This window comes from Rhipicephalus sanguineus, chromosome 4 (genome assembly GCF_013339695.2).
Source record: "Rhipicephalus sanguineus isolate Rsan-2018 chromosome 4, BIME_Rsan_1.4, whole genome shotgun sequence".
Classification (NCBI taxonomy): Eukaryota; Metazoa; Arthropoda; class Arachnida; order Ixodida; family Ixodidae; genus Rhipicephalus; species Rhipicephalus sanguineus.
This window is the reverse complement of record NC_051179.1, coordinates 169,379,260-169,391,891: the sequence shown is the minus strand read 5'-3', so window position 1 is coordinate 169,391,891 and position 12,632 is coordinate 169,379,260. Positions and strand designations below refer to the sequence as shown.

General features: G+C 51.7%; 1 protein-coding gene across 1 annotated transcript; it reads right to left on the bottom strand.

Annotated features, from left to right (window-relative positions):
* Window positions 1-214: 214 nt before the first annotated feature.
* Window positions 215-2,335, bottom strand: LOC119391827 (uncharacterized). The gene is made up of 3 exons (XM_037659476.1): window positions 1,898-2,335; window positions 764-1,621; window positions 215-610 (listed from the first exon to the last, which is right to left on the bottom strand). The coding sequence occupies exons 1-3, from the start codon at window positions 2,333-2,335 to the stop codon at window positions 215-217; spliced, it is 1,692 nt and encodes a 563-aa protein (XP_037515404.1).
* Window positions 2,336-12,632: the final 10,297 nt, after the last annotated feature.

Here is a 12,632-nt window from a genome sequence, read left to right as displayed (position 1 = left end):
TGATGCACGGCAGTAACAGGGGGCGCCACACTCCAGTGGCGGCCTAATCAAAAGGCTGAATAGTGGCGACCTCTACATTTCCCCCCTTGAGAAAATCTGATGGGAGGATGGAGGACGCCAAACACATCACAATGTCACAAGTTCAAACGGCGCGGCGGAACAACGCGCCGGCCGTAACGTGTTCGTGTAACACCACCACTACGGTCCCTGGCTGCTATGGAATGTTGCAAAGGCTGCCCTGGGGGATCGCAGGTCCCATGCTGTTGGCAGGCTGAGGTTCCTGAAGAACTTGCTGCGGTGGCGATGGTTGCTGTGCAGCTGTTGGCAGCGATTCCTCACCGGAGGCGGAAGGCACGAAAGGCACTAGGTGACGGCGGTTGCGCTGTAGAACACCACCTCGGTCTGTTTCAACCACGTAGCTTCTTGGCCTTTGCCCCGGGCTGAGGACCGTAGCTTGCACTTGATCAGGGCGCACCCACACACGCTGACCCGTTTGGAGAGGTGGCAGGTCTCGAGCTCCGTGATGCCTATTGTAGTCGTCTGTCTGCTTACGCTTGTAGGATACATCCTTGGCGACAACATCTTTCCTAGGCGGCCAGTTGGGACGTAGCTGGGAGTTTTGCTTCGGGACTCTGGTTCTCAGCTGACGTCCCATCAACAGATGGGCTGGACTGAAGCCATCGACTCCCGGAGTGTCCCGATAACTGAGCAGAGCGAGGTGAGGGTCTTTGGACTTCCGGAACAGGTCCTTGACTGTTCGTACCATCCTCTCTGCCTCTCCGTTTGACTGGGCGTAGTGTGGGCTACTGGTCGCATGGTTGAAGCCATAAGACACTGCGAATGCCGCAAACTCTTGCGACGAGAACGGTGGGCCGTTGTCCGACCTGACGTCTTGTGGGATTCCGTGGCGTGCGAAGATGCCTTTGAGAGCATCGATGACTGCCCGAGCTGTAGTGCTTCTCAGGGTCACCACCTCGGGAAACCTCGAGTAGTAGTCCACCACCAGGAGGAACGTCTGGCCATTGAGATGGAACAAGTCCATTCCGAGAAATTCCCAGGGACGTCCAGGTAGAGCTGTGGAGACTAGGGGTTCTGCAAGGTTCACCCGGGTGGAAGTGCACTGTTCGCAGTTGGCGACGAGAGAGGCGATGTCTGCTGAGATACCCGGCCACCAAACTGACTCCCGAGCTAGGGCATTGGTTCTGTTGATGCCCTGATGGCCTTCGTGCAACAGTGTCAAGACCGCTGGCCGAAGAGACGATGGGATGACAATCCGGAGGCCTTTCAGTAGGATACCTTCGCAGACAGAGAGCTCATCCGCCACGGAGGCGTACATCGACACATGCAGAGGTAGCTTGGTCTTTGGTGGCCAACCCCGCTGGCAGAAGGAGATGAGGGCCTTGCACTCTCCATCGGATTCTTGTGCCTGTCGTACATCTTCGGGGCTGAGTGGCAAGACTTCGGACATGCAGCTGACTACTTGTGCTGCGAAGAGTTCCACCGTGTCCACAGGAGTGGATGCCTTGTGGGTGATACGTGATAAGGTATCTGCTGTTGCTAACAGTTTTCCTGGCACGTGCAGCATGCGAAACTGGTACTGCATTGTCTTGAGCCGTAGTCTCTGAATACGAGGCGGCAACATATCCAGTTCCATCTTGCCCAGAAGTGAAACGAGAGGCAGGTGGCCGGTCTCGACATCGAAGGTGATGCCACGGACAAACTCGTCGAACCTTTGGATAGCCCATATCGTTGCCAAAGCTTCTTTTTCGGTCTGGCTGTAACGCTGTTCCGTACTCGTCATTGACCTCGAAGCGAATGCGACTGGGCGACGCTCTCCCGAGGGTTGAGTCTGCAGCAATACTGCGCCGAGTCCGAAAGAGCTTGTATCTGCGGATACCGTCGTGGCATACGACGGGTGGTACTTGGCCATGCACCTGTCTGACGTCAAGAGTTCTTTGACCTTCTTGAATGCTGCCTCTTGCTCATGCTGCCACACCCAGCTTGCAGACTTGTTCAGCAAGGCTCTGATGGGTGCTGTGACGTCAGAGATGTGTGGCAGGAATCTGGCGAGATGATTCACCATTCCAAGCAGTCGTCTAACACCCGCGACGTCTGTGGGAGCTTCCATAGCTTTGACCGCTTCAACCTTGCTTGGATCCGGCCCGATAACCTTAGCTGAGACGACAACACCAAGGAAGGAGACCTCGGATACCCCAAAGCGACACTTGTCCTCGTTCAACGTGATGCCTGCTTTTGCAAGACGAGATAGCACCTGGCTCAGTCTGGCGTCATGCTCCTGGCGGGTGCGTCCAAAAACCAGAATGTCATCTATCATGTTGGCGACCCCTTCTTGGCCCTCCAGGATTCTTGCCATCTGTTTCTGGAAGTACTCGGGAGCGGAGGTGATGCCAAAGGGGAGCCGGCAAAAGCAGTATCGGCCATATGGGGTGATGAATGTCGTCAGCTCTTGGGAATCGGCAGAAAGCTTCACCTAATGGAAGCTTGCGGTCGTATCCAGCCTTGAAAAAACTGTTGCGTCACCGAGGAGGCCAAGGACTTGCTCAACCGTTGGCAAAATATGCCGTTCACGGAGGACGACTTTGTTGAGTTGAGTCAAGTCGACGCATAGCCGGTAGGAACCATCGTTTTCCTGACGACAACGAGGCCAGAGCACCATGGAGTTGGCTTGTCGATCCTGCGGATCACTCCCGCGCTTTCCAATTTGTCCAGCTCGCGGCGGACAACCTCGAGCAGCGGGATGGGGATCCTGCGGGGGACGCTTAGCGAGAATGGCACGGCATCGGGTTTCAGTCGAATAACGTATTCGTCTTTGAGAGTGCCCAATCCTTTGAAGATCTCGGCGTGCAGCGTTGCTTTGGGAGTCTTGAGTTCGTCAAGAAATTTCACAACTTTCAGGGCTTGGAGCGCTGGCAGTCCTAGAAGAGGCACAGTGAGTGACTGGATTACGTATAGGCGCTGGCAGCTTGTTTTTCCTTGCCACCGAAGTCGTGCCAGATACGAGCCTAGCACGCGAAGTGGCTGTCCTCCAGGGCCGGTGAGCAGACTGTCGACTTGGTCGAGCTTGGCAGGCAGCGCAGGGAAGTCACTGGGTACAGCAGATACTTCGGCGCCGGAGTCGACTTTGAACTGCGCTGTGTAGTTGTCAACGGTCACGTCGACGAACTTTGCAGCGGCGGGCGTGCCCACGGCATGCAGGTGAACGGAGCCGAGCTTGTTCTGCTGGTGCTTCCGCGAGCGGCAAACTTCAGCGAAGTGGCCTTTCTTTTTGCAGAAGTTGCAGGCAGAGCGTCGAGCCGGGCAGTCCGAACGTCGGTGAGGCGCGCGGCCGCAGAATTCACATGTGGACGGCTCGCGAGCGCGATCGGCTGGCGGCTGCGACGTAGTAGGCTTAGCTCCGGAGCGGCGACGAGAGGCGAACTTGCTGGCTTTCGCAGCGTCGAGTTTGAGCTCGCGTGCGTGCTCGGTGCGGTTCTGAGTCAACTCATTCTCTTTGTCGGCGTCTTCGGACTGACGGGCCTGTGTCCATGCCTCCTTGAGCGTCAGCTTCGCGTTTCGGCACAGCTGATCCGAGAGGCGAGAGTCACGGAGGCCGACGACGAACCGGTCGCGTACGAGCCTTTCCTCGACAGCAGCTGACTGGTAGTTGCAGCGCTTCACCATTCTGCACAGTTCCGCGTAGTACGTGTCGACGCTTTCGCCGGGTAGCTGAACACGCCTGTGGAACCGCGACGACTCGTAGAGCTCGTTGGCCGGGTGCACGAAGTGCTCGGTGAAGCGGGCGGCAACAACTTGGTACGAGGCGAGCGACTCGGCGTCGAGCGAGAATGTCTCGAGGAGCGGACGTGCCTCCGGGCCCATGCGGTACAGTAGCGAGCGTACCTGCACGTCTTCCGACGCTTTTGTCAGTCCCTAAACCGCGGTGAAGTCTTCGTAGCGGCTGAGCCATGTCGACCATGTTGCCGGGTTCGCGAAGTCGAACGGTGCCGGCGGCTGAAGGTTGACGCCGTACAGTTTCGGCTGCTCGCCTGTCTCGAGGTCCATCGTGCTGCCGTTCCGTCGTGGTAAGGCCTGGGGCGGGGGGGCGTTATTCCTACGCTCTGAACTTACTGTCACGCGATGTCACCCCACTTCTGACACCATGTCGCGTGGTTAGTGCCGCAAGGGCACGGGCACGCAAAGACTGACGCGTACACGCTGCTCGCTCGGACGAAAATGTAACCTAGACTTTATTGGGGCACGAACATATATATGATGCACGGCAGTAACAGGGGGCGCCACACTCCAGTGGCGGCTAAAGCCCCTTGATCTAGAAAAGTAACGACACTCTCCTGCGCGCGCGAGTTTCCTCCTCGATTCTCCTCCCACGCCGCCGGCGCGCGCTGCGCACGGCACCATTTTTCGCCGGCGCTCCCGCGGGCGCGCCGTAGAAATCAACGGAGGCGCGTAATGTCGGGCCACTTTCGCGCACCGGTGCTGTAGAAAACTTTGAAAAATGGTGATAAGAAGATCGAGAACACTGAAATGAACGTTCAATAAAATAATAGTTTCTTTCGAAAGCCGTGTAAATTGGCCATGCTAATTTAAAAAGAGCTTTATGCAGCGTTCCATCATGCAGACGTTTTTTTCTGCCACATGATAACATGCTTTACACTTACATCTGAAATAACTTAGCTTGCGTGATGTCCGCCTGTGTCTGGATTTTTTGTCTCTTTCCTGTGCGCGCATGTGCAACTCAGGTACTTACAGCGTCGCATCTTGAAATGACATCGTGGATAATACATTGTCCATCCATGTGTAATGTGACGTGAAATTAGACTTGCGCGGTGGTCTCCAAACTGAACAAGACGGTTGCGCAGTGTCAGCACGATCAAGCGGCGCCAACAGCAACTCATCTACCGCAGTACCAGAAGCGCCGGAGAAAGATTTTTTAGAATAGTATTTTGGCGTTCGTGTCAAAGAAACTAGCACTCGGTTTAGCTGTGAGCGGAGACATTCCGAACGAATGTTAAAACACATCGGTGCGATGATTTTAGCTCGTGTTACATGAACAGAAAGAAGCTCTCCGAAAAACAGCAGAAGGGTGATTTTAAAGCACTTGCTATCAGAGCGAGAATTTTCGGCCTCTGCCTCGAAGCCGATATCGACAGCAAGCGAGCGCGATCACTAGAACACCCCCTGCACGTCGTCTGCGCGAGAAAACCAAATTATGATCGTCTCCCGGTTATGCGTGCGTGGCATCCAAATTCAAAAGCAAACTAACGAACTGAAAAAAAAGCAGTGTTAGCTAGCTGGCGCTGCTCATGTATACAATACCGTGGGCCTACATTCTCTCATTTCATTCTGTTATTCATTTCATTCTTTCAGGGCCTGCATTCGTTGCATTTGTGCGGCTGAAGCGCATATCAAAGTAAGCTGGAAGAATAACGCCTTTACAAGCCGCTGTTCCAATTTTCAGTAAAACAGACAACGTATCCTGCAAGAACGTTACAGCGCGGAAAAAGAAACGAGCGCGCGAGTAGAGGCCACACGGATAAGCTCTGAATTGTACCTGAGGTTTATTTGGGAAAACACGCATATTAGTAATGTCACAAATGCAAATCCGAGCAAGGAAAATAGGAAAGCAGAAACACGGCTCGGAAAAAAAAACTGATCACTAAAGTGAGTCGTCATGTAGAAGACGACAAAGCAATACCGGTGTTACAGGGGCCCTTTTGATCGCGATCTGCTCATCGATATCTGGCTCCCAGATTGCAATTTGACTGACGTTTGCGCCAAACTTGATCCGGATAAGTTTGGACCGAATAGCAGCGATGATTGTTGATCGCGATCAAGAAATCCGATCCGGACTGATTCTGATCGCGATCAAAACTACCCGTGTGAGACCGGTATAAGAGATAATCTCGTTTTTTATTAGTGAACGGAAGACGTGATAATGCAGGCGTGACCAAGACGAGCCATTTCGGTCGCCTGCTGCTAGATAACGGCTTACTTTCGCTATCAGAATGTTATTTGTTGTGCGTTGTGCTTCTGTGTTTCTTTTGTTCTTGTGACTGATCGCATTTGCGTCGCAATTTCTGTGCGTGAATCCCCCCCCCCCCCCAAAAAAAAAAAACCTCATTTGGGAACCAGCGCCAGTAAGTGCCATCTCTATTCGTCCATTCGTTTGTGTTTTTACACCAAACATTCACAATAAACGGAATCTAACAATCACAACAAGCGCGATCGAGAAGCTGTATCATCGCGCGTAATCGTTCACAGCGGAAAGCACATCCTATAGCTGTGCACTTTAGAGTGAATGAGAGTTGCCGCCGTGAGAGGTGATGGACTCAGCTGAATATTCAGCATATTGAGGACAACCCCATTTTTAAGCAACGCGCAAATAGCCTACGAAAAAAAGACGTTGATGAGCAGGCCGGAACGATATTTAAAATGTAGCATTCGGCGATGCTTTGATACGAGCAATAGGACAGGCGCCTTACCTCGCAAAGAACGCTGTTTTGTCGGAACAAAGTTTCTTTGGTCGATGTTTTGCAGCCACTGCTTCTTGCGCCAGCCATCACGCTTACCATGGGGAATGGTAAAAAGTGCATAATCGTTTGCACTCTCATTGTAGCAGTTATAGGCGCAACAGCACGGCATAGCGCCCACAGAAAGCACAGAAAACACAGCGCGCGCAACGTTTGCTACGCAGAGCCCCGGCGTAAAATGGCGCGAGCGAAAAAGAAAAATACCAGCAAAACGCAAGATCCACACGTCTCCAAGGGCAACGGCGAAGGAGACCAATCGTCGGCGCGGAAAAGCGGCGGAGAACGGGAGGACGCGAAAGGGGCGAGGAGGGAGAGAGGAGGACGAGCGCGCGGCGGCGAGTACACTGAATGGCGGTACTTTCCCAAGATCAAGGGACTTTAGTGGCGGCCTAATCAAAAGGCTGAATAGTGGCGACCTCTACACGATGAACACGTTGTTGAGTAGTATGCCGTAAAACTTGCATGCGCGCGCTTTTCCTTCTTTTTGTATCTGCAGTTCCTTTTTCTGCAGGTTTTCTCACATGCCCAATTGCATGCACATATTATTGAGTGTTTCCAATACTGTTTTACACTTTGTGCGGCAGATGCACGGCGTCGTTTATTTCTCTCTTTTATTTATAATAATATCTGGGGTTTTACTTGACAGAACCATGATATGATTATGAGGCACGCCGTAGGGGAGGGCTCCATGAATTTTGACCATCTGGTGTTCCTTAACCTGCACTGACATCGCACAGCACACGGGCCTCTAGCATTTCGCCTCCACCTAAATGCGACCGCCGAGGCCGGGATCGAACCCGTGACTTTCGGGTCAGCAGCCGAGCTCCGTCACCAATATACCACCGTGGCTGATGTATTTTTTAAGGCGAAAGCCTTAAATGCCTCATGAAACGCGAAATTTGACCGTCGGCGTCCCGCGTCTACGGCGTCAGCGTACCACGACGTTGGGGACGAGGGATGCAAAAAATCATCGTCACGTGATGACGTCACCATATATGACGTCATCATGGCTTCACAAATTTTGGCGTGACGTCATATGATGCCGTTATCACATGACATCGTAGCTTGGTCAAAAGTGGGCAGATCACGGAGGCAGTGCAAAACCAGGTGAGGTGCCTCCAATCTTGGAGGCAATGCAAAACCGCGCTTTGAGAGCAAGAAACTGAGGAGAAGATGGCTTTCGCTGCTCGAGCCGTCATAAGCGAACGCATAAGGGAGCCTGTGAGTTTTTATTTCATTAACTGGTTTTCCATGACGTACTCATTGTAAAACTTGACTTTGTTTCTTGTATTTTTTTACTGACATAGCGTGCCTACTGTACACAATGCTTCCCCGTCTTCTTGTTGTTTTCATGCGGCTTCTTTGTATAGACGCTTCGCGAGAACTGTTTGTATGCGCATTCCTGCATGAGCCTTCAGGGCTTACATTATTTATAAATAAATTATCCTTGCTCAAAGAAATAAGATACTGAATGTGTGTGTGTGTGTGTGTGTGTGTGTGTGTGTGTGTGTGTGTGTGTGTGTGTGTGTGTGTGTGTGTGTGTGTGTGTGTGTGTGTGTGTGTGTGTGTGTGTGTGCGCGTGCGCGCGCGCGCGCGCGCACGCCTGTTAATATCAAGTGTACAGGCCATTTATTTGTGCGCATTTTCTGCGCTGACAGAAGTAATTGCACAAATAAAACGCAAATTACACAATAAAACACAACTGCCACTAGTCGATTCACAGTGATCGTAAATGATTAAAAAACAGGAACTGCGTAATTATTTAAGACCGGACGAAAATGTAACCTTGAAACACAGAAGCAGGGAAGGATAAAAAACATTTAACTGCACACATACATACATGGGCATCAGACCAGCACAGACGGCGCGCTTGAAACACGGAAAGGAATATAGAAAACAAGAACTCGCCGTGGTTTTAGTTATGGTGCTTGACTGGTGACATGAAGGTTGCGGGATGGAATCGCTGCCGCAGCGGCCCCATTTCGATGGAGGTGAAATGACAGAGGCCCGCGTACTTAGATTTAGGTGTACGTTAAAGAAAAACAGATGGTCAAATTTTCGGCAGCCTTCCACTATATACGGCGCCACTCATAATCATATCGGGGTCCTTGGGACGTAAATTCTCACAAATAATTATTATTAGGAAAAAAAGAAGGATCTGATCTGCAGACAAACACGCATAATATATTCCATGATATATTTCAAATCACAAAAATAGCGAAAGCAAAAATCAAAGGCAGATACTGGACCAACCAAGTGCAGTAAAGAATGTTTGCGAAGAACAACGCAGGATTCATGCGCACGTGAACCAAAGCATTTTAAGCATGTAGCTGATATCAGTGTGTCCATTTATTACGCAAGGTTAACACCGGCAGAAGTTATCCTTGTATGTGCATTCGAAATACCGGCCGGAAACTTACGCTGCAAGTGCATAATGTGTTCTTCAGATGCCGCTTGCCACGTTTGATCTTTACTGTCCAAAGAAACCTCGTATCTTCTAAAACGATACAGCTCCCAGCGTTTCTGGAATGATTGGTGCACTGCGGCACGCAACGCCCGGCCACGGTGACGGTAGCGAGCGCATAAAACTGGAGGGAAACGAGCTGCGACCTAAAAACAGCACGCGCGCCACGCACAAGTGACCGGGCGGGGGATTCAAAATGGCGGCCACGCTGCCGCCAAGGCCGAAGAGGCGGCACCTGCCCTATCAAAAGTTGACACTACTGTAAGCGGGGGCGCGCGCATCGAGGCACTCATGGAAGCACTCTACTCCGCCTTCGTTTCTCATCTCCCGCTTCTCTCTCTCCACCACAGCTGTGCGGGCTGTGCGCTCGTATTGGCGGCGAGGAGTTACGGAGTCGAGGCGCTGCGCCGTGCTCCCGACCGGGCTGCAGAAATTAGGCGCCTTTTCCTCTTCAAACCACTACCACCACCACGGAGTCGCTCTCTATCGGACGCGCCTCGATTGCGTGCTAGGCAGGATGCCGCCGGCGCGCGCCCCATAGGTTTTGCTTTCGGCGCTCTACAAAATCACCTCGCGGAAGCCCTCCGGGACATTTCTGCAGGTACTTTCGAAAAGAAATATGTTCTTTCCTGTCAAAGGAATAATTTTCGACGAGCAGAAAGCACAAGATAGTCTACAGTCGCTGTATCTCTGCATAAAACCGAGCACCCGCTTAACGCGGTCACCGCGTTGGAGACCCGTGAACCGGCTTCTTGCGTGAAAGGTAGTCAGTCGCCGAGTGCAAAATACGTGAAATATCTCGTTAGAGTAGACTGCCTGTATAATCAAACGGAGCATAAGAGAAAGAAGCCTCAAGCCAGCGATCGCACGGGTTCGCGACGACTGACGGTGCCTCTGCATGTATGAGCGTCTGCATGTATGCTCGTACTGATGGTTTCGCTTTTGCTGCGAGCACGTTTTGGCACCGAGCTGTGAACTTTAGACGTCAGAATATCAGAATTTGTGAGTACACAAGCAACTACTGTTGCGCGGACGCCACCAGAGCAGTTGAAAAACAATTTCGTTACAAATATATATACGGCTTCGGTGCGCATGGCAACTTTGTGATGTGCCGTCCCGACGATTCAATTTTTTTTTCGGTCTAAAGTCGTGTACGTTTCAATGCCATTTGACAAGTTGTCTCGCACTGTGTATTGATCGGCCTTCTCGGCGGGAAAATGCCGCTGCTTATGTTTCTTTATTCAGTGCATTCGTTTCGTATCGTTCTCACACAAAACGTGAGCAAATGCGACGCCTTTTTTTAATGCTCCTTAATTATCGTTCCCTTTGCATTCCAGTGAACTTGCCGCTCTCTGTAATCAACATAGTCATAGACCAAAGCTTCACCACTTCGAGATTGCTGGTGGAAGGAGACGCAGCCTACGAGATCGAGCATGGTAGTAGCATGCAACGTCAAGGAAAACACAGAAAATACAGTAACGTTCGCCGGACTTGTTCTGCAAACGTCGGCTGTAAACTAGGACCCACGCGAACTTGAAATAGCGGTGAATGAAATAGAAGTTATTGCAGCAACCAGCAGCCGCAGAACAAGATAGTAAATATTTGACGAGTACCACAGTAATTTTGGCAGCAGTGTCATGTTTAACGCCAACAGGGTGGCATCTTTCCCATGTAAATAAATGAGGCTCCAAGAAAATACATGGGGTTGGAGAGGCCCAACGTCAGTTTGAGAGTGACACAAATAAATTTGGGACATAGTGTTTGGGTCAGAGAAACGCAAGCTTGACTGAAAAAAATGTTATTGCCAACATAAATGCAGCACACAGCCGCAGCATTTGACTCTCTCGCTATGTACGTCCACCAGTAAACGTCGCGTAGCTTATGAAGGCGAAAGCCAGATCGATGCCTCTTCAAACGGGAAGATTGACCGTCGCGGCGTGAAGACGAGTGACGCAAAAAATAATCGTCCCGTGATGAGGTCAACATATGACGTCATCATGACGTCACAGACCTCCTAAATTTGTAACTTCATTATGACATCACCATGACGTGACATAACGTGATGTCAAATGATGACGTATTCACACGACATGGTCCCTTTGCATAGCCTCCATGATCGGTTACGGAGGCCGTGCAAAACCGCGTTAGGTGCAGAACCCTTTTGGAGGGGGGCGCGGGAGAATCAATACATCAACTGACAAGAAGAAGAAGAAGATGGTTTTCACCTTCTAGTCATCTTTGGCGAATGCATAAGGGACCCTGTGAGTTTTTTAATTCAACGTATCTAAACAATGACTTGCGCATCTTGCAGCCGATTTTGTGGATGCTGAGCACGGGGCCGGAGATCAAGAGGTCGCACGGGAGGGTTCTGAGATGGTATCGCACGTGGTAAAGGTAGCGCAGATAAGCATCATTTGCCGGCGGAAAGCGCCCGTGAGCCATCGTCTCAGTGCGCCGCGCTGTCTGCTACTCACCGAACATCGCAGGCCCGACGCAGTAGCAAAAGTTTTCGTCGCGGAAGTGCGTGTTGCACACAAGTCTCGTAGCCGATGGCTACTTGCCGGTTCTTAGCTTTACAACCCATGCTTCACGCAGTTTCTTGTCCCGCGGGTAGCGGTGCATGCTGACACTGGGCTCCGTTGCGTAAGCCCGGCACTGCGGCACCGAGCGGTAGAGCCCCATGTTCGTCGCCTTCGGAGGCAACCACTCCATTAAAATGGTTTCAATTGAGCAGAAAATGTGAGAAAACTTCCGTGTTTGAACAGACCGCAGCGCATGGGGTACTTGAAACTCGTTTTCAAAGCACGCGGCAGCGCTCCGCAAGCAGCCGACGCGGCCGCTGAGACCAAGTGATCCTGCCAAGCACGTCACGCCGACGGTGGCGCCGGCGTTTCCAGTGGTGGGCCTCGAGGCCAATATAATGCGGCGCGCGCTCGCTCCCGTTGCACTCTCCTTGGCAACGGCGCTATGCACGCTCGCGAAGTTGAATGTAAGCGGCAACGCCGGCAAGCAAATCTCGAAGTTGCGAGGCAACACGAAACCGAAGCGCAGCGGGAATGTCGAGCTGGGGGTGGGGGCGGTAACATAACTCCACACACAAATGAAACACACGCAGAAACATACAAATGCAAGACATGCAAGAGGGCACGACGATAAGCTGGTTGTCGCACACTCTCAAAAAGCTCTTTCGAAAAGTATACCAGGTAAGAAATTCGATGTCTGATTGGTCTCTAGACGACATCGGTCTTGCTTTCAAGGTACTCCACAAGTCTTCGTAGTTGTGGATCGGTCTGCTGGATCGGTCTGCTGCACATGAGCGGTGGATAAATAGGGCCCTGGGACAAGCAGGCAGCCTCTGAGTGTTTCCGTCCGGACTTGTACGCTTAGGTGACGTCGTTTTTTGAAGAAGTGTGGATAGCTGGGCCAGATAGCGGGCTTGTTCTTGTCATTGTTATATGTGTGCGTCGTCGTGCTTTTCGTGCTGCTTACTTCCATGGATGACGTCGTATTCTTGGAGTATGAGACTCCACCGTGTGAGTCGACCTCATTGGCCCTTTAACTTTGCTAGCCGACGCGAGACGTCATGGTCACTCATCACTTTGAAAGATCCGCCGTACAGG

Excerpts from the sequence above, each read along its gene's own strand:
- LOC119391827 (XM_037659476.1), bottom strand. The coding sequence starts at position 2,335 with ATGATAGATGACATTCTGGTTTTTGGACGCACCCGCCAGGAGCATGAC. Across the intron at positions 1,622-1,897 it reads ACCCGTCGTATGCCACGACG|AGACTACGGCTCAAGACAAT; the intron begins GTATCCGCAGAT and ends CCTCGTATTCAG. Across the intron at positions 611-763 it reads ACGGAGAGGCAGAGAGGATG|CTACGTCCCAACTGGCCGCC; the intron begins GTACGAACAGTC and ends CAAAACTCCCAG.